Consider the following 15,092-nt stretch of genomic DNA (forward strand, 5'->3'; position numbering starts at 1 on the left):
GGGAAAAAACAAAACAAATAAATAAATACATAAAATAGAACTAAATAAAACTAAATAAACAAATAAATGGGAAAAGTCAATGGGCTTTATCAGTTGACATTTGCTGTGCGTGATGTGAGATCAGTTCTTTGATACTGTCTGGTGTTGATGTGGTCCACGAATGGGCTCCATATATTCAGGAACAAGTCTCGGCGTCTTGCGAGTCTGAATATGGCTCATTCGTAACCTGCTGTGTTGGACATTAGTTCGATCCAGTGCTCAAATGACGAGGGTGTGACCACAATTTACTGGAACCATGAAACTGCAGTTTTTTATGGATAATACCCAAGCACTTTTTACTCTCAATGTGCCCACAGTGGACACGCCCCAACAGGTTGCTTTGAATGTAGACGGTTGACTGACTGCTTGTAAGGATCTCCCGTCTCACTCAACCACACAGTAGCATGCTTGAGGGTTTTTTTTCTTACCTGCACTCTTCCACATCCTTAGCATGACCCAGAGTGCTGAACTCCACAGTGGTGGTATCCATGACGATGTCGCTGAGCGCCACGCTGACCATGTGGTTGTCGTAGATGGTGCGGATGTTGATGCTGTCCAGGTTGGCCAGCGTCATCAACAGGTCCTCCCGGCTCACGGGGCGACCGTTGGAGTGCTGCCATTTATCCTAAAAACAATAACAAGCAGGTTAACTGATGTATGTACTTCACATTTATTTCATTATTTCTGATAGGGGGTGTTTTGCTCTTGATTTGAATGTTATAGTGCAAGTCAAATTTGGTCAAAATGTTGTTATTGTGAAATTTGGTGTTCACTGTGAATTTGTAGACAACCTCTACCACATGTTAGTATTTTTGCAAAAACTACATGTCTTCATCACAAATTGACCACAGGATTGTGCAGAATTTCACTTTCTTAGTCAAAGACCTACTTCAGTGAATTTGATCTCCCTCTGGTTGACCACTTGGGCAGGGGTGGGGCTGCCTCTGCGGTACACAAGCCTGCGGCCATTTCCAACCAGTATCACATCCGGCTTCTCCACAGGCTCAGACAGTCCACGGGCCAGCGTGTACCGCACCTTGAACTTCAGGGATCCTCCATAGGAGTCAATCTGAAAACAGATTAAATGATTTTAATGCTTAAGTGTGATAATTATTTAAATAAAAATATTCTCCAAACTATGGAAACTGTAACTGTAAGAAGCAGACAGGAGTTACCGCACAGAACCAAAGCAATGTACTGCCGTGGACGGGGAAGTTGCCGGTCTACCGCTGCTGTGATCGGTTAGTTTGTTTGTGTTACTGTGTAACTTTGGTTAGTTCAGATTCACCAAAGTCACGCAATAGCACGAACAAGCTAACCAATGGAGACAGCAGTAGACCAGCAGCCTCCATGTTCTGTGAGGTCAAATTACAGTTTTTTTTTAATGGAGTCTGGTGGCTTTGGTGAGAGCATACAGTAGATGGATACAACAGCTTCAATTCCCCGTCAGAGAGGGCTGTCTGAAGGCAAGGTAAAGCGGTCAGATATTCTAAATATAGCGTACACTTAAAATGATATTGATTTTTTAAGTGAGCCTTTCTTTTAGGTGTCTAAAATACATTTTGCTGCCGGCCCCGTCCACAGCAGTACATTGCTTTACTTCCGTACGGTAACTCCTGTCTGCTTCTCCAAGCTGGGGGCGTGCTGACCGTCATCTACTGTAGGTGATACACTGACTATAGATAAATAACTCATACAACCCCACTTCAAAACACCCGAACTATCCCTTTAAGCAAAATAAAGTCTGTTAATAATTTTAGTCCTTACCTTGTTGCCCAGAAACTGGCGAGGCAGGATCCAGAATGAGTCGAGGTTGAGGAAACGGCGCGACAGGTCGACGAGCTGGAACTCCTCCATCTCTGGGTTAATGAGGAGCTGAGTTGAGGAGAGAGGAGGAGTGCCTGGTCTGGACGGGTAGGTGACATTCACTCCTGGAGGTAAGAATAACAGATTCACTCAGCATGTTTCATGTTCTAAATGTTACGACTACACAAACGTTTAAAGGGATTTCAGGTGAAGCTGTTAGCTCTCTATCAGTTTCATAAGCATCAACAGCTTCAGTGCCTTTGAAGTTTTCCTCCTCGGTGAAACGAATGCTGATCTGGTTGCGGTAGCGACCGGTGCGCTTGCAGTTCTTGGAGATTCCAGCACAGAAGCAGGACACGCAGCGGCTCTCCACACGGAAGTGACCATCAGGACAGTTGTCTAAAGAGAACAAGAAGAGTCCATTTATATTCTTATCAGGGCTGTCAAAGTTAACACGATAATAACGTGTTAACGCAAACTTGTTTTAACGCCACTGATTTCTTTAACGCATTAATGGAACTTTTAAGGTTGTAGTGGGCTCAGTTTTAAAGCTAGAATGAAGATACCATATGGTATCATATGAAACTAGAAAACCTGATGAATACATTGGTACCAAACATGTCATACTAGCCTGAGGTTAAATAACTTTCCAAACTTGCGCTAAATTTTGGTGAGGAAAAAACTGGCATGTCCATTTTCAAAGGGGTCCCTTGACCTCTGACCTCCAGATCAGTGAATGTAAATGGGTTCTATGGATACCCAAGAGTCTCCCCTTTACAGACATGCCCACTTTATGATAATCACATACAGTTTGGGGCAAGTCATAGTCAAGTCAGCACACTGATACACTGACAGCTGTGACACTGCAGTTTGCCATGTTATGATTTAAGCATATTGTTTTATGCTAAATGCAGTACCTGTGAGGGTTTCTGGACAATATCTGTCATTGTTTTGTGTTGTTAACTGATTTCCAGTAATAAATATATACATACATTTGCATAAAGCAGCATATTTGCCCACTCCCATGATGATAAGAGTATTAAATACTTGACGAATCTCCCTTTAAGGTTCATTTTGAACAGATAAAAAATGTGCGATTAATCGTAATTAGCTATGGATACTCAGACGATTAATCGTGAATAAATATTTTAATTGATTGACAGCTCTAATTCTTATTGTTACTAGAATTAATTTATAGTGAAAGCTGTAGTGTTTCTGACGGTGAACCCACAGTAAAGGTGAGGTGTCCGTACCTTGATTTGGATTGGATGTGAGAGTTAGCACTCCGTCAGGGATACCAAACACAAGGCCTTTAGCGTTGATGGCCTCGCAGGTGTACGCTCCCTGATCCGCCTCCTTAACATCACGAATGGTCAGAGTGCCGCGGCCATTTTCGCTGGTTGAGGAGATCCTGGGGAACACAGAAACGCAGCACAAATGATCGCTCTTAGAGAATAAACTCAGTGGAGAGACATAATAGGAACCCGTCTGTTTCTGACTCTCGCTGTAACAGCCTGCAGAAATGTTGTTACACAAACTCCAGAAAATGAAACCACACACACAGCTGCCTACGCCCAGAATGATAGTTCTGATACAGCAACTTTTGGAGTCGGAGTGCACCACAAATATCTCAGTAATTAGAATCACAGGTCTTAATAAAAGCCAGTCATCATATGTCAGGCGAGAAATGTGTAGAGAAGGCAAATTCAGAATTATTTTCAAATCTTCACGGTCTGCTGCAGATCAATTAGGCAAGATTGGATTTCACCAGATGCAGATGTTCTGTTTGAGACAGCTTCTCCAAATAGAGCAACACATGCTTTTTGGAAAGTAGAATCCATTTTTAACATTCAGAGTATATCAGTTCCAAAGATATTCAAAATCATTTGGACAACATTTCCCATAAACCCTGAATAATCTGTGATGTTGTCAAAGTGAGTTAGTTTGGATTACAGTGCAGAAGGAGGATTTCTCATTAAACCCACCTGCCGCTGAGAGGAATGTGTCCCCAGTTGAGTCTCCAGGTGATGATGGGTGTCGGCACTCCGACGGCCTGACAGGTGAACGTCACTGTCGCCCCCCGTGCTGCCTGAATGGACTCTTCCGGCGGGCTTGTCACAGAGGGAGGGGCTGCAAAGTGTCATGAAGATGAGAACAGTTTTAACCACATAATAAATGCACATGTACCAAAGGGCTGGCATGGGACTGGAATTTGGCAATCCAGTGAAGCTCATAAATGCCTGAAAGTCAGAGGAAACACAATTCTCCGCCATGGACGGACAATTCCCTTTCAGTTCTCAGGAATGGACGGTTCAACAAAAAGCTCTGTGTCTCTGTCGATGTGACTCAGAGGGTGACTATAGAGGAGAGTCAAAGAAGCATGGAGAGAGAGTGCAAGAAAATGTGCATGAGAGAGAAAGACAGATACGAGCAGAGACAGCTGTTGGTGTGAGACTTACTGCAGCCGTACTCATCAGAGCGGTCAGGGCAGTCGGGCTCGTCATCACACTGGTAACTAGCCGGGATGCAGGTGCGATCGCTCAGGCATTCAAACTGCTCAGGAGCACACCTGTCGCCAGGACCCTTGGTGGCTGTAGTTTAGACAAAATGGAGATTTAGAGCAACTTTCAGTGACCTGTAAGTAGTAGTCTAACTTTTAATAAGAAAGAGAACATTGACCCATCCCTTCAAAGCAGATCATTAAAGGGATAGTTTGGGTGTTTTGAGTGGGGTTGTATGAGGTACTTATCCGTAGTCAGTGTATTACCTACAGTAGATGATGGTCGGCACGCCCCCAGTTTGGAGAAACAGACAGGAGTTACCACATGGAAGCAAAGCAATGTACTGCTGTGGACGGGGCCGGCAGCAAAATGTATTTTAGACACCTAAAAGAAAGGCTCACCTAAAATAATCAATATCAGTTTAAGTGTATGTTATATTAAGAATATTTTCACCGCTTTACCTTGGCGTCAGATAGCCCTTTCCGACGGGGAACCCAAGCTGCTGCATCCATCTATGCTCTCTTGTGAAAGCCACCAGACTCCATTGAAAAAAAACTGTAATTTTACCTTGCAGAACAAGGGGGTTGATGGTCTACCGCTGCCTCCATTCGTTAGTTTGTTTGATCTATTGTGTGACTTTGGTGAATCTGAACAAACCCCTTAAAACAACAAAGTCACACAATAACACAAACAAACTAACCGAACGAGGCAGCGGTAGACCAGCAACCGCCGTCTTCTGCAAGATCAAATTAAAACAAATTTCAATGGAGTCTGGTTGCTTTGGCAAAGCATAGGCTTCAGTTCCCTGTTGGAAAGGGCTGTCTGACGCCAAGGTTAAGCGGTGAAAATATTCTAAATATAGCGTACACTTAAACTGATATTGATTTTTTTAGGTGAGCCGTTCTTTTAGGTGGCTAAAATACGTTTTGCTGTCGGCCCCGTCCACAGCAGTACATTGCTTTGCTTTCGTGCGGTAACTCCTGTCTGCTTCTCCATACTGGGGCGTGCCGACAGTCATCTACTGTAGGTAGACTACGGATAAGTACCTCATACAACCCCACTTCAAGACACCCGAACTATCCCTTTAATGACTCCCAAAAGGAATGCAGACTTACGGCAGTCTGTTTCATCCGAGTTATCCTCACAGTCGTTGTCTCCATCACAACGCCAGAGCTTGAGGGCACAGCGACCATTTTTACATTTGAACTCGTTGGGTTCACAGGGAGATGGAGTTCCTGTGAAAAGATACAGGATAATTAGAGCGTATGTTGTCGTCTGAGAGCATGCGCATGCACAAGGCCGCGTCGCTTACCACATCTTAACTCGTCGCTTCCGTCCGAGCAGTCCCTCTCTCCGTCACAGATGTAGTCTCTGGGGATGCACTCTCCGCTCTGGCATGTGGCCTGATCCGCTCTGCAAGGTCCAGGCGGGGCGGGTGGCCGCGGGGGCTTCTTGATGGTGGTGGTTGTGGTGGCCGGGGTGGTGAAGACTGGAGGAGTCGGCCGCTTTATGTCTAAAACAAATCTCTGATTAAACTTGGCAAACGTACAAAGTGGTGACTTGGAGCTGTTACCGTGAGTGAATGCGTCTCACATCCAGCCAGTAGTCCATGCTACAGCCGACAGCGTTACAACTGGCTGGCCAGTCCAGCTGAAGCCACTCACCACAATTGGTCTCATCACTCATGTCTCTGCAGTCGGGTCTGTTGTCACACAGGTATTCCATCACGATGCATGTCCCATCACCACACCTGTGCTCATCTGCCATGCAGGGTCTGATGCCGGGGGTTACTAAGAGAGATGCAGAGGGAAGGAGGGGAGGGGGGGGCAGTGTTAAAGGATCAAATACATGCAAGCCAAGGCTTCGGTACAGCCAATACATGTCATACACACTAATGTCATATCACAGCACAAAGAAAACAACGTGAAGTGAAACACAACAGCGTCCTGGGCGTCTCAGCCACCAGGTTACTACAGCGGGCGGGTGTGCTTCAAGGTGCTCAAAGACACTTTCAAGGACAAACTAGACTAGACAGATTAGACTAGATTAAACACAGACTAGACTAGACAGATTAGACTAGATTAAACACAGGCTAGACTAGATAGATTAGACTCGACATGCAGCCTCGATTAGACACACAGACTAGACTAGACAGATGATTAGACTAGACACACAGCCTAGATTAGACACAGAGTAGACTAGACAGATTAGATTAGATTAGACACACAGACTAGACAGACAAGACTAGACACACAGCCTAGATTAGACACAGAGTAGACTAGACAGATTAGACTAGATTAGAAACACAGACTAGACTAGACACACAGCCTAGATTAGACCCAGAGACTAGACTAGACAGACAAGACTAGATTAAACACAGACTAGACTAGACACAGCCTATATTAAACAAAAACTAGATTAAACAAAGACTAGACTAGACACACTAGACTAGACACAGCCTTGATTAGACACAGACTAGATTAAATAAAGACTAGACTAGACACACTAGACTAGACAGATTATACTAGACACACAAAACTAGATTAAACAGACTTGACTAGACAAAGAGACTAGATTAAACACAGACTTGACTAGACACAGATACTAGATTAAACACAGACTTGACTAGACACAGAGACTAGATTAAACACAGACACACTAGACTAGACCGACTTGACTAGACATAATAGACTATACACACAAGATTATATTAAAGACATTTCCAGATTAGACACACAGACTAGATTAGACAGACTACACTGGATACACAAACCAGATAGACAAACTAGACTAGACACACAGACTAGAATGGACAAACTAGATTAGACACACAGACTAGATTAGACTAAACCACACTAGACAAGACAGACACACACACACACACACACACACACAGATAGGGAGACAGATGGATGGAACCCTGTCTTCTCCTCGTACAGACATTAAAGATAACGTTACCATTCCCCTCTATCAGTTAGCATGCCTGTGTACAGAATTGGTGGAATTTGCGTAAATCTAAAGCTGGTTTAGATTGCAGTGAACAGCAGAATCAAACTCATGCCATGCATAGGTCCTTCTTATTCACTATGCGCTACTGGACTTTAGGGACACTCAGAAGTCTATTTTATATTGGTGATCCATGCAAAACATTCCTCAAACAACGTGACCATTGCTTGTACGTGTCAAGGTAAAGGTCATCGTAAAGTTTCAACATCATAAAGGAGGGAAATGCTCGACTGTTCTTTCTAATAGGCACTACAGTCATCCTACAGCTTCTACAGCACAGTCGGCTCAGTCGCCATGCACAGGGCATGGCTCAGTACAAACCTGGCGCCGCTATAGGCTCCACTGGAGGCAGAGGTTGAGCTAGAAACCAGAGGGAAATGTTAAGAGCACTGCCCACCGCTCTGGTGGACCTCAATTCGCTGCAAACATACAGCAAACATTCACTCTCCAGAGTCACTTCACGACCGTGTTAAGCGGTGCTCCTCTTTGTCGAGGTCTTACCTTCCCCGAGCCGTCTGAACTGAAAGCCCTGGACTGATGTGACGTAGGAAGCAATGGCTCCCTCCTTCACCACGTTGTACAGCACGCTGCGGATCTGTTCGTCGTTGCTATTGTAGTCGGAGCCCACATCCAACTCAACAAACACGTCAACGCCATCCTCTCGTATCATTTTCCTGCAATGAGCAAGAAAGGCCTGGTGAGGCTACAAACTGTGGAGTGCTCAGCAGGCCAACCCCTTAACACAGGTCCGGACGCTATTCTGTCTTTCAGAGGTTGTACCAGGCACAGTTTTTAAGCTAGAGTGAAAATACTGGAATCAAATGCAACTAGATCTAATCTAAGGAATCCATCGGTACCAACTATGTCATGCTAGCTTGTCGGGAAGGAGGCTAAATAACGCTACGAAGTTACGCTAAATTTTGGCGAGGAAAAAACTGGCATGGACATTTTAAAAGGGGTCCCGTGACCTCTGACCTCCAGATATGTGAATGTAAATGGATTCTCTGGGTACCCACGAGTCTCCCCTTTACAGACATGCCCACTTTATGATAATCACATGCAGTTTTTTGAATGCAGTATAAATATGTTATTTCACCTATTCTTAAATAATGTATTTGAATATTTCTGCATCCTGGCGTCCCTAAACAGTCTTGAATTACATAAATTAGGTATCATTGTAAAGCTGAGACTCTTGTGGATCCAATGAGCCCAACTGTATTCATGTGTGATGATGTTAGGAGACATAGGAGAAATTTCATTGGGGTGAGACCATTTTTTTAAACTTGACCTCACTGTATAAAATGACCTGCGTTGACCTCTAGGATAATCACAGCCTCATGAAACTTTACAGCCATAAAGTAGAGACCTAGAGCATTCAGAGGATGGATGGATCAAACTAGAGACCTAGAGCACTCAGAGGATGGATGGATCAAACTAGAGACCTAGAGCATTCAGAGGATGGATGGATCAAACTAGAGACCTAGAGCACTCAGAGGATGGATGGATCAAACTAGAGACCTAGAGCATTCAGAGGATGGATGGATCAAACTAAAGACCTAGAGCATTCAGAGGATGGATGGATCAGACTAGAGACCTAGAGCATTCAGAGGATGGATGGATCAAACTAGAGACCTAGAGCATTCAGAGGATGGATGGATCAGACTAGAGACCTAGAGCATTCAGAGGATGGATGGATCAGACTAGAGACCTAGAGCATTCAGAGGATGGATGGATCAGACTAGAGACCTAGAGCATTCAGAGGATGGATGGATCAAACTAGAGACCTAGAGCATTCAGAGGATGGATGGCTTTCCTAGCTAGATTGATAATAGGGGGGTTTCTGAGTGCTTGCCATCCAATTGTCGACAAATTCTCCAAATGTCAAAAGTTTTTGATCCCAAATCACAGCATGGATTTTTCTATGGTGTTCTTCAAGGTCTTGGTGTCTTAATGTGGTATTTTGGAGGGATTATTATCATTTTATCATTTCTCCAGTGGTAAAAAAAGGTTACATTTAGCACCAAATCTGTGTAACAAATGGTATCAACCCCAAAGTTGCTGCAACAATTTATGCAACATAATAGAGCATGTGAATGACCATCATATACTTAATTTAATTTAATAATTTATAATGATCATATATTACTATCTATTCTAATAATTATTAGTCGCAGGTTCAAATCTGGCTTGGGGCCCTTCTGTGTGGCGTTTGCATCTCCCTGTGTTAGTGTGGGTTTTCTCCGGCTTCCTCCCACAGTCCAAAGACATGCAGGTTCATAGTTGACTCTAAATGTCCTGTAGATGTGAATGTGAGTGTGAATGTGGTGTCTGTCTCTATGGGTCAGCCCTGTGATAGTCTGGAGACCAGTCCAGGGTGTACCCTGCCTTCGCCCCAATGTCCGGGATCGGCTCTACCCCCCTGCAACCCCAAATGGGATAGGCTAAGCTAAGGTTACCGATAGTGGATGGATGGATAATAATTATAATTGAGTATTATTATTTGTTTATTTCTTATTTATGACTAGAGCAACTTGACACATAGTGCTCAAATTAACCTTCAGGTTGCCAGCTTTCAGATGATGTACTATGTGACATCTGTTGACTTTTTATCTACCCCTGAACATCCCCTGTCCCCCCCACTACCTGTCTAAAAAACAGGGCGGAATGGTAAAGGGGTAAACAGGAAAGCTCTTTAGAGGTAAGGTTTCTCTTTGGACGTCGCTTAGAGGAATTACTAACTGCTGATGAATTACCGACTACAGGCCTACCACTGTTGGCCTTTTGCAGTTTTGGAAAAAGGAAAAGAAATATCACCTATAAGCCAGAGTGAGACACCCAGGCAGCAGCAGCAGCAGCAGCACACAGCTGCAGGGTATCTACTTTGTGTGTCACAAGGAATGATTTAAAAGATTGGTGCTCTTACTTAATGAGGACCACGCTGACTGTCTGGACACCTGGAATCCGGTTGTACTCCGACTCCAGCTGCGAAGGGAAAACCAGACTCGGTTAAGTTGAAACATACAAGCCTGGGCCTTATTTTCAGACATAAGGGCACACATACTAAAATCAGCAAAGTCATAAATAACATGCTTGAACCTTATAAGGTAGCCTTAGCGGCGTACTGTACTGTACATGACTGCTGTTAGTTTATCCTGTGAGAGTATGACGTACCGTGTCCACCACTGCCTCAGAGATCTCATTAAAGGCTGAAGAGAAGATGTCCTCGAGCTCGGGGCCGTAGACCAGGGAGTCGGTGAAGTTGACGAGAGCTCTGTAATAAACTGGAAACACACAGAGGGGAGGAGAATCTGTCAGCTAGACCGCACAATAGCACACAACGACCGCAGGCTCAGCATTAATGTCCATCTGTTGCAGAGTTTAGATATCATAAGCCAGATCCAAGATTAAGCGGTTACGTTTATTAAAGACAATGTGATACGGGATACCGTTTGGGAAGTATTCCCCTCAGGGAACTTTGGTTGAATGTTTCAGAAAGGCAAAAACTGAAGAGCGTGACTGTGGCTTAAATGAGAGCCACATACAAATTATGGCGTCTATTTCCATATCTCAGTTGTGGTCGGGTCTGCGCTAAAACCGACGACTGCAGCGTTGCACCAAACATCGGCCCCAACAAGAGGCACATGCTGATACAGGCACACTCTGCCCCCAAATACTGAAAAAGAACCATGAAATGAAAGTATCTTCTTCTCTGTGTGGGTCTTCCTGTGGGTCATGGACATGGAGACGCATAACATACTCACAAATCGTGGCAGACAGATGCTGTTAAAGCCACTTTGTTGCAAAGGCAGAACTGACTACACTGTCTGAAACCTAATCAATGCAAACATTCAAACACAAAATAGCAAGGCCGCGAGTTTGCACTAGATCTCCTGATTGAACGCTGATGATATCAGAGAGTTGGACGGTAAGTGGGAGTTTGAGTCACCGTCACAACTGTGCCAGCGGCTGCAGAGGAAGAAGAAAATCCTCTGTGGATGACTGTAGAAGGGGGCCTCGACATTCCCTCCACATGTACCAAGTCAAGTCTGCAGCTGGGATCATATCACTGTTGAGACTCTGCAGAGAGGCTGCGTTAGCTGGTCATCAAACATAGAGGTCAATTGGTTGAACATAAGGCACTCCGGCATGAATCAGACAAGCTGCAACTAGTTCCCTTTGTTTTACCTTTCACTTTCAACCCCTTAAAAGCAGCTGGTTGGTTTAACATCTACTGCTGAGTCCATTGACTCTGCTAAAGTGTCCTTGAGTAAGGCACTGAACCCAGAAAATCACTAAAGGCCTCGACATTCCAAGCCGGCGGTCAACCGTCGGACAGTTTTGGGGCTGTCGGTGAGCGTCTGTTGGCTTAGTTTTTGCGGTGTGTCCTGCATCGTCGGCTCTAGTCTGCCCTTGTTGGAGGTTTTTCGGCCGATTCAGCGTGTTGAATCTGCGGAGGAGCTCGTCTGTGAGAGGAATCACTCTGATTGGCTGTTCAGCTTAAACCAGTCAGTGCACGAGAATAGAAACGAAGTGAGGAAAGCAAGCCAACGAGTTAAGTCAAGAGGAAAAACGCAGAAGGCTCTTCTCATTTTTCATCTTCATCTCATCTCATCATTCCAACACACGGATATTTTCACAACGACATGAACATCTGGAATGAAGCTAAGTGGTGAGAGAGTGGTGTGAAAATGGTGGACAAACTCTCTCTAATCACTCTGACAAAATGGGAAAAAGACAAAGTTCAATTTCTTCTTGTACACTGACAGTAGAATTGTCTTCTAACACTCATATTGCCCTGCATACAAAAAAGCACCCATCTGCCACATATGTGGGTGAAGACAGACCATAAAAGAGAGTTTTTATGCAATGTATGATGATGTCATTTTGACTTCAATGCATTGGTAAGCAACCAGTTTTATAGGATAACACCTAATAAAATAAATGAATGAAAGGTTCATACAGTAATAGTGCTACTAACACTTTCTATGGCACACATCTTCTCGCATATAAAGCTTGGCATGTTATGGGAGCAATTGATCCCAAATGTGTGTTGACTTTTGAGCATTATGATTTGAACTAGGGCTGTCATCGACCGAAGAAAAAATTAGCATGGCGATTTTTGAAGGGGTCCCTTGACACCTGACCTCCAGATATGTGAATGTAAATGGGTTCTATGGGACCCACGAGTCTCCCCTTTACAGACATGCGCACATTATGATAATCACATGCAGTTTGGGGCAAAAACTATGCAGTCTCTTGCATGCAGTACAAATAAGTTATTTTCACCTAATCTAAAATGGTGTGTTTGAATATTTTTGCCTACTGGGGTCCCTAAACAGTCTTAGAATTATCTAAATTGGGTAACTTCAGTGAGCTGCATATCAAATTAATCTTTGGGTTCCCATGCTTTCAGATGATGTACACTACTTCTATTAGACATCTACGGTTAACTTTTTATCTACCCCTGAACATTCCCTGTACCCCACCCCTACCCCTCTAAAAAAAGAGGAGAGAATGGCAAGAGGTTAATCGACAGATCTGTAAAAATGTTTTTTTCCCACAAAGAATCACACAAAAGCACCACTTTAAATCCTGTTTGCCAGAGATGTGCTCATAACTTTCTTGGAAATAAGTCAATCAGCATGAAAAAAGCATAAAAAACGACTAATTGACTAAAGAATTCTCAGTCGACTACGACCAAAACGACCGATTAGTTGACTAAGAGGGGGCAGTCGTACTTTTGACATCCCAAAACAAAAAAAAGGATAAATTCATCTGATCAATTTTTCCACTCCAGTTATAGATCAACTTTTGAAACACTGTCAAATTCTAAATACAACTACCTGTATAAAACATCATGATGAGCTATATTACGTTATTATGTGTTCTTATATTATAAGCTATTATATAACTCATTATCAACAAAAACGTTGTCTGTATTATTATAATTCCAATGTCACAGGCTTAGCCCATGAAACTTAAAATAGCCCCGGCCCGCAGGGTGCCCCGTTCTCACACGGCTGCCAACACTCTGCTAGGACGGGCCTGCCAGCCTCTGATTTCAGACTGCCAGTGTGGGTTTAGGGAGGAAGTCAATATTTGGACTGTTTCTTGCAGTCAGATGCTACTTGCCATGCCGAGAGCAAAGAGTTGTGTTCTAAGTAGGCATCTCCTGAGCCTCCAGTACAAACATACATGCCCAAATATGTACAAAACAATAAATCTGCACACACATACAGCGTGCAGAGAAAATACCAACACTCTTGGTGTGTATCGCTTCCTCTCTTTCCTTTCTCCTTGGATAATCACGAGACATGTGGCCACTGACATCAGACATTTATCATGCTTACCGGGAGCTACTGAATTAAAAGTCAAAGATGTTGTGTGTCACACTGTGTGCTTTCTGTGTTAAAGGCCGATGGGGAGCCATGCTGCCTGCCTTATGCTCCACTGCCTGAGCTTTGGCTGCTAAACAGCGGCTGAATTTGCTTTTCTTACACACAGCATTGGCACTACAAGACATCCCGTTCCTGGTGAGGAAAAGCCACATTTATGACAAAGTAAACCAAGCACTGCTGCCTATGAAAACACACAGTGAGGTGAACATGTAACAACAGCTTTCGCACAGCCTGGCAGGACGCCCGAGTGCTCGCTTTGCAGGCTGTTACTGTCAGACTAAGAGGAGTCATTGTTGGGCCTGGATGTGGACAGGCAACATCAAAGTTAGGCATCAAAGCGCCTCATTTGACCCGCATATAATCTAATCACTTGAGCGGGTATTCGCCGCCGGGTCAACGTGAACTCTCTCTGAGCTTGCCGCTTTGACGTTACCGATTGGCGAGTGTGGGACCGCCGCCGCCTGAGATCCTTTGATTAGACTGGCGGGTTGTGCCTCGCTGCTAACGAGCGGCTCTTTTACTCTGAGACCCATTCTCTTGTGCATCACTCACAGTTTCCAGCGGGGGGGAATCCCCTCGTCAAGCACCGCTACCATCAAGAAACTGTAAAGAGTGCAGACATGATGGGACGAATGAAAAAAAAGTGGAAAAGTAACATTCCACACTCTTAATTCACAAACTTATTTAGCTATTAAAGCTGTTCAGTAGAACTGTGGGGGCTTTGTACGACGGGCCTCCTCTGAACACATAGAGGCCTATGCACAAGACAAAGACTTGATTGAGCAGTGAGCCCAGCCTGTCCTTTAAAGCCCAGCCGCTTTGGGCTTGACCTTTGACCCCCAAGGCTGCACCCATGGCACCGGCCCAGCACCACCCGAGCCATTTAGAGACAGAATATATAAGAACAAGGCCTCAACCACACAGCCTTGGCTAGCCAATCAGAAATCTTTAATCGTTGGTTCGCGGTGTTCATTTTGTCAATGAAAACTATGACGAACACAAATACGTTTGTCAACGACCTTTTTGTCCCATGACTAAGACGAGATGATGACGAGACAGTACCGACGTCATTAAACACTAACGGTGACGATATCAAACATGCAATATCGTTAACGAAAAGAGACAAGACTATAATGTAGTTTAAAAAATAAAAAACTTTACCAAAATTTCTCTTTATTTTTGTCACCTTCTGTCACAATGGCGGTACGACGGTACGATGGTACGACGGTACGACGGTGCGACGGTACGACGGTACGGCGGTACGACGGTACGGCGGTACGGCGGTGGCACTCAGTCCGTCTTTGTCTTTCTTGTCTCACACCTCAGTCCTGGCAAACACGCT

The 15,092-nt window shown here is 44.3% G+C and overlaps 1 protein-coding gene across 1 annotated transcript in view; it reads right to left on the reverse strand.

Annotated features, from left to right (window-relative positions):
- hspg2 (heparan sulfate proteoglycan 2) overlaps window positions 1–15,092 on the reverse strand; it is a 141,114-nt gene that overhangs the window by 70,832 nt on the left and 55,190 nt on the right. The window contains 14 exon segments of the mRNA XM_037771388.1: window positions 468–664; window positions 929–1,108; window positions 1,807–1,970; window positions 2,104–2,244; window positions 3,099–3,256; window positions 3,831–3,975; window positions 4,305–4,436; window positions 5,462–5,581; window positions 5,659–5,859; window positions 6,011–6,136; window positions 7,674–7,712; window positions 7,854–8,026; window positions 10,276–10,334; window positions 10,524–10,633. Of these exon segments, the coding sequence (XP_037627316.1) occupies window positions 468–664; window positions 929–1,108; window positions 1,807–1,970; window positions 2,104–2,244; window positions 3,099–3,256; window positions 3,831–3,975; window positions 4,305–4,436; window positions 5,462–5,581; window positions 5,659–5,859; window positions 6,011–6,136; window positions 7,674–7,712; window positions 7,854–8,026; window positions 10,276–10,334; window positions 10,524–10,633 (1,945 nt within the window).

The sequence above is a fragment of the Sebastes umbrosus genome, chromosome 6, assembly GCF_015220745.1.
Source record: "Sebastes umbrosus isolate fSebUmb1 chromosome 6, fSebUmb1.pri, whole genome shotgun sequence".
NCBI classification, from domain to species: Eukaryota; Metazoa; Chordata; class Actinopteri; order Perciformes; family Sebastidae; genus Sebastes; species Sebastes umbrosus.